A 6264-nucleotide genomic window follows, 5' to 3' on the forward strand; every position below is an offset into this window, starting at 1 on the left:
TGGCTTTGTTTATTTGTTTTCTTTTGGTGGTTTTGGTTAGTCATTAGCAGGAGCTGCTGACTCTGATGGTCGACGTGGTTGGTCAGCAGTCTCCATTGGTTTGTCTGTTTGTTTGGACCAGCAGACTAATCATTTCATTTTGTTCTCATTCCTGACGCAGGTCTTCCTTCATTAAACTGTTCCTTTTATTCTGCAGTTTTTGTCCCCTTTCATATTTCCCCCATAGGGGGCGTAACATTTCACATTTCTCTGTGGACGTTGGACGCTGTCGGCTCAGACGGACTCACCTCCGAAGTAGGATCCGTCCATCAGCTTCATGCTGATGTTCCCCTTGGTCAGGATGCTCACCACGCCGTGCTGGATGAAGTACATCTTCTTGCCGATGGTGCCCTCCCTGATGATGTAGTCTCCGGGCTGGAAGACTTCAAACCGCAGTTTGGTCAGCATGGCCGTCACGAAGTTGGGGTCGGCGTTGGCGAACAGCGGCATGGAGGCCACCAGCTTACGGCAGTTAAAGTTGATGATTTCCTGCAGGAGAGTTTGAGGTTTGATGGAACTCTGAAGCTGTTTGTGTTTCTATGAAAGTTTTACAGAAACTCTGATCCTAACGAGGTCAGAGTTGTGTGTGGGCGGGGCACGCATGGGGGCTGATGGGTAACCGTGTTCGTACCTCCCGCAGAGGCTCGTTCAGCTCCTCCAGGATGCTCTCCTCATCAAACATCTTGCCCTGGTATCGGTGCTCGTAGTAGTCGTGGATTTTCTGCCGGAAGTCGGCGGGTAGTTTGTGGAAGGACATGTACTGCTCCACCTGCTTATACTGGGCCGACAGGAAGCAGACGTCAAACTTTATACGAGCAGCAAAGATTTACTACAAGTTCATATTTATTCTGAAATATTTACAAAAACATTGTTTTGCTTTTTTGTTTTAAGAAATGGATTTTCTTTTGTGGTAACTTGTTATATACAGTATGAAAGATCTCAGTATTTTTGTACCTCAGATACACATGAAGGTCTTGGACTGAACAGAATTTTGGACCATCAGCTCCACACAGAGCAGAAGCAGCAAAGCAGTTTTTGAAATGAGGATTTCAAAGCTGTTGAATGGAAATAAAACAAACCTCTGCTTTGAGTCTGTTTTTTTGCTCCTCCTCCTTTCTTCTTTGACCTTAACGCTGACCCTGAGGGCTTGTTTTGCTGCTTTTTCGTCCTTAAAGTTTTAAAGAAGCTCTGAAGGGGCCCTGCACCAGGCAAAATTATGTCAAACTTTTGAGTTTTAAGTATCATTTTTTTAACATATGAGTGGTGTGTTAAACTGTAAAAAAAAATCATTGCAATTTGGGAACCCCTCTAACAAATGCTGCCCTAGGCGCCCGCCTAGGTCGCCTATGCTCAGGGACGGCCCTGCTCTGAATAGCAGCTCTTATTTACAAATGTTTTCATCTCTCCAGAAGTCTCTAGAACTCATGAAATGAAAAATCCGATCATTAAAGTCCGTTTGGACCTGATGAGACGTTCAAATACACAAAGAGGAATCCTTCAGATTAACATCAACTTATTGATCAGTTTGAGATTAACGGCTATAAGGAAGAAAATATAAAAGGATTTGGACTTTTTCACTGAATAAAAATTCTTCATAACTTTAATTATAATCATAAAATATGAAGAAAAATGAGTCAGAAAGAGTCTTCTGATCATTCAATCAAATCTTCTCCGACTTTTGGGCTTTTCCAGCTGAAGCAGAAACCAGAAGCTTTTGTGATGAAGGCTGAGAACATCTGTGGATCCTGATGGGGAAGCTGAAGCTGGAGGTGAAGCGGGGGGGCGTGTGGTTATGTAATGACCTCTGACCTCTGCTCATCTGCAGGAGCTGCAGCCAGATGCTGAACTGTCAGCAGTGTGAGAGCAAATGAAGCGACGAGACGAGAAGATCCGCCTCTGCATTCAGAAGCAGAAGCTGCAGCTTCATAACTGGGGGGGGGGGCTCTGGGCAAACACATGTGGATCACATGACCACTCTACAGCAGCGAGCTGTACGCATGGACGGCGGTGAAGCAGCTGGAGGAGAGGGTTTGGTTCACTTCTTTGGAGTTCTTCTGCTGGGAGCTCAGTCAGCTGAACCAGACAGACCCAGAAGGTTCAGGATCAGAGTTTATGAGGGAAATATAACATCATAAATGTTCTGGAAGATGATAAACTATAAATGAGGCTAACAGACCAAAAGAGGGCTGCAAAAAAGGGAACTTCTTTCTTCTTTCAGCTCCAAAATGAAACCAAATCCTCTAAAATGCACTGTGGGGGCGGAGCTAAACGATCAAACACGCCCAGATGCCTTCACAAATCTTCTATCAAGCAAAGACACAAACTGAAACCTGTCAGTAATCACAAAACAACACTGCACGACATCCTCACAACAAACAACAACTTCCATCCGACTGATGGGGAAAGGGGCGGAGCTGACCCGGCTGGAGGATAAGATGCTGCTATGATCGAACCATCAGAGAAAAATCAACAAAGTGAAAACTTGTGGCTGAACTCAGAATGTTCTGGACAAAAACCTCTGAATAAATGGAGCAAATGATGATAGTTTCTAAATTTCATTATGTTCACTTTATTGTCTGTTACCATAGAAATCTTCTCAGCAAACATCAACTGTGCAGCAGCTTCTCATTTTACCTTCTAAAGTACCTAAATCTGATCCTCTCAGTCAGAACCATCGATTCTAAGAGTCTCAGGAAATGCAGCAACATCCGATTCTTCCTGAAGGTTTCCAGTCGTTTGTCTCAAACGTTCATACAGTTGGACCAGAATTCCAGTATGAAACTCTGAATGTGGAAACGCTGGGAGGTCTGAGCATCCAAACACGCTGCAGAGCCGCAGGACTGTTATGACACTGCAGAGCTTCGTCCTGACTGTTTACTCGGAGCTGACAGCCGACCATGCCAACGTCTGAGGAGATCCAGCGCAGAGATGGAGTCCAGGCGGTTCAGGACATTCACGAGACAACGCCGGGCCTGTAGACGCCGGGCCTGCAGACGCCGGGCCTGTAGACGCCGGGCCTGCAGACGCCGGGCCTGTAGACGCCGGGCCTGCAGACGCCAGCCGTGCAGACGCCGGCCGTGCAGACGCCGGCCGTGCAGACGCCGGCCGTGCAGACACCGGGCCTGCAGACGCAGGGTCTGCAGACGCTGACTGTGCAGACGCTGGCCGTGCAGACACAGGGTCTGCAGCTGCAGGTGGATGCACCTCTGATGGTTTTGTGACTGCACCACCAACAGACAGGAAACGAGCCAGACGGCCGGCGGTGCCGCGCTGACACAGAACAGACTGGAGTCTGTTTTCACCTTTTCTGGAGAGGGTTTCTATAAAAAGCCGCAGCGCCGGCTGAAGGAGAGCTGCAGCTTTAATGTCAAAGAGATGGAGCAGAAAGTCGTTACAGAGTAGAGCTGAACTGGAACCTGCAGGTGAATCTGCTGCAGGAAAACGTCTCTGAGATCAGAAAAACATCAGGAAGAAAAATGAAGATCAAATCTGGACGTGTAGAGAAGCTGGGTGGACTTAGAGATTCTTCTGGGATCATCCGGAACAGGAAGTGTTGGAGGGATTTCTGCTTTTGGACTTTAGAATACAAGAAGAAGATGAACATCTGAGACGTGAAGCTCCGCCCACAGAGCGAGAACACAAACAGAACACGAGGATCATGGGAAAACTCTTGTTTTCTTTCATCTGAGCAGTGAGGCTGGGATGAAACGTCCACGCCGGACCGGTCTCTGTGAGGTTCTGCTCAGGAAAAGAGCAGCAGACCCCCCCGACCCCCCCTGACCCCCCCGACCAGCTGACGCTTTGATCTGCTGCTGAACAGGAAGTCCAGGCGTGCAGACCAGAGCGCCGCACGAGTTCATGGTCGAGCAGACGGGGATCATCATGACTGGGATGAATTTAGAGCTAAAATCTCAAAGTCTGAACAAAAATCAGATATTTGGAGAGATAAATATTGTTACTGGTTTAAAAGAAAACACTAAAAATGACCTAAACTTTTGAGTGAAAATATAAAATGAGATATTTTTATATCGAAATTTACTAAACAATCACAATAACAGACATTTTCTGACCATAATTATCTCAGTTCTCTGAGTCAGTGAACGCACCGGGACTGAAGTTACCACCCTCATTGATTTTGATTGGTCCTCGTGTTAGCCCCGCCCCAACACGCCACTATGGGGGCAAGAGTTTTGAAACTTAAATTTTCAGATTCAAAAACAAAAAAAATTTTTAAAGTGAAAAAAAGATTTTTAAACGAGTAAAAAGTTTTGTACGGAAGAGGATTAGGGCCACTGAAAAAAAAAAAAGCCCATGAATTTTTTTTTTTCAGTGGCCCTAATCCTCTTCCGTAGTTTTGAAATTAAAATTTTGAGTTTTTAAATCTAAAATTCAGAACATCTGAAGCGTAAAATAATTAAGTTTATTTTAGAATAACTAAAAGTTTTGGACATTTTACATTTTTTTGGCCAAACATGGATATTTTTTTCCAAATGTTTTATTGGGGCGGAGCTTTGACCCCATTGGCCACCAGGACATGATTGACATGTGGTGATAGAGGTCAGATGCTGTTCAGGAGCAGAAACTTTTTATTTATTTTGTAACCAATTTTTATTCAGATCTTTAAATATTTTATTGAATTTACAATAAATACATTTTTTCTGTTTTCCTTTTACGTTTAAAATTCGATTTGTAATATTATGTAAATGTATAATCTGTTTTTCCTTCACTTGAAGCTGATCCTGATTTGATGGCCGACACTCAGAGGGTTCAATTCCAGCCTTGCTGCCCGTGTGCCTTTGGGCCAGACGCTCTGCTCTTAGTGTGCTGGTTCCACAACGGTCTGCCAGCTCTAGTGTGTGAATGAAAGTGGACTTTGAAGGTGGAGATCTCTTCTTAAGGCGGCGCCGTTTGGCCATAAAAAAGAGGCGGAGTTAAAGTGAAAATCTTTGACGACCAAAACGACTCCAGAAGCTTAAAGTAAAATAATGAAAATAAAATCCAAATTCTCCTGAATGTGAATAAAACGGATTTCCCTGAAACCCAAAGCAAAGGTCTGTACCTTCTCCTGGTACTGCCGTCTGGAGGAGTCCAGCGACTGGATGAGCGCCGTGGCGTGGCCGATGAACATGGCGTAGCAGGTGGCTCCGATGATCATGCTCAGCATGGTCAGCCAGATGTCGGACATGCTCTCCGGGGCCTGCCGGCCGTAGCCGATGCACAGCATGTGACTCATGGCCTTGAAGAGCGCGAAGGAGTAGAGCTCGCTCCAGGTGTCGTTCTGCAGGAGACGGAGGAAAGTTCAGAGATTTGATGCTCTGCAGCGATCCTTCACCATAAAAGACAAACTGAAACCGGAGGCTGAACTCTGCTTTGATGAAGAAACCATCGTCTTCATCACAGTTTTGAACAGAACAAAGTGGATTCATGAGGAGGATCCAGCTGATCCTCTGATCTTCTGCTGTTGACTGACGACCTTCAGTCCATATTTCTGTCCCATCAATGAATCCATTCTGTGGATTCACACAGATTCACCCCCACAGACTCAGATTGAGTGTTTCCCTGCAGTCAGTGGTTACATGGGGGGGGGGGTCCTCCCGTTTGTGTCCTTCTCATTTGCATCACATTTGATTTTTAAATCCGTCTGGTTTCAGAGGACCAGGACGAGCTTGGAGAGGAGAACCAGGAAGTGACTGGAGATTAAAATGATTTGGAGAAATACGTGAACAGAGTTCAGCTTCTGAATCAGCTGAGAGCCGACGGCTGAAAGTTCACCTTAATGTGATTCAAGAAATCAAACATGAGGTGGCGCGGTGGTGCAGTGGTCGGCACTCAGGGGACCGTCTCAGTGGACCTGCAGCAGAGACGCTGTGGAGCTGCTACACGGCTAAAAGCAACCAAACCAGGAGAGATGTTCTGTTTGGTTCTCATGGATGTTCTGTAGAATCCAGGAGAAACCCAGAGTGACCCCCCCCACCCCCCCACCCCCGTTCATCTGTGACTCCCCGAGTTTCAAAGCGCGTCTCTGAAATAATATTTGCAGAAAGCAGACGGATTTGTTCCCATCACCAGGACTTTCTAAAGCTTTTTAATGAGGTTGTCGATGTGTGAAATGACTTTGAGTTCAGCTGTAAAACCAGAAGATGAAGGACGACTGTCGGGCTGCGGGGGGCAGTAGTGAGCCGGCGGCTGCTCGTTTCTGCTGCCATTTAACACTAGAAGTCCTAA

At 46.0% G+C, this 6264-nt stretch overlaps 1 protein-coding gene across 1 annotated transcript in view; it reads right to left on the reverse strand.

The window, feature by feature from the left end:
* Positions 1–6264, reverse strand: part of hcn2b (hyperpolarization activated cyclic nucleotide-gated potassium channel 2b) — a 30168-nt gene that overhangs the window by 5651 nt on the left and 18253 nt on the right. Inside the window, exons 4-6 of the mRNA XM_024265375.2 lie at positions 5099–5317; positions 671–817; positions 288–528 (exon numbers count right to left, since the gene is read on the reverse strand). Of these exons, the coding sequence (XP_024121143.2) occupies positions 288–528; positions 671–817; positions 5099–5317 (607 nt within the window). The remainder of the gene's footprint in view (positions 1–287; positions 529–670; positions 818–5098; positions 5318–6264) is intronic.

The sequence above is a fragment of the Oryzias melastigma genome, linkage group LG4 (assembly GCF_002922805.2).
Source record: "Oryzias melastigma strain HK-1 linkage group LG4, ASM292280v2, whole genome shotgun sequence".
In the NCBI taxonomy this organism is placed as follows: Eukaryota; Metazoa; Chordata; class Actinopteri; order Beloniformes; family Adrianichthyidae; genus Oryzias; species Oryzias melastigma.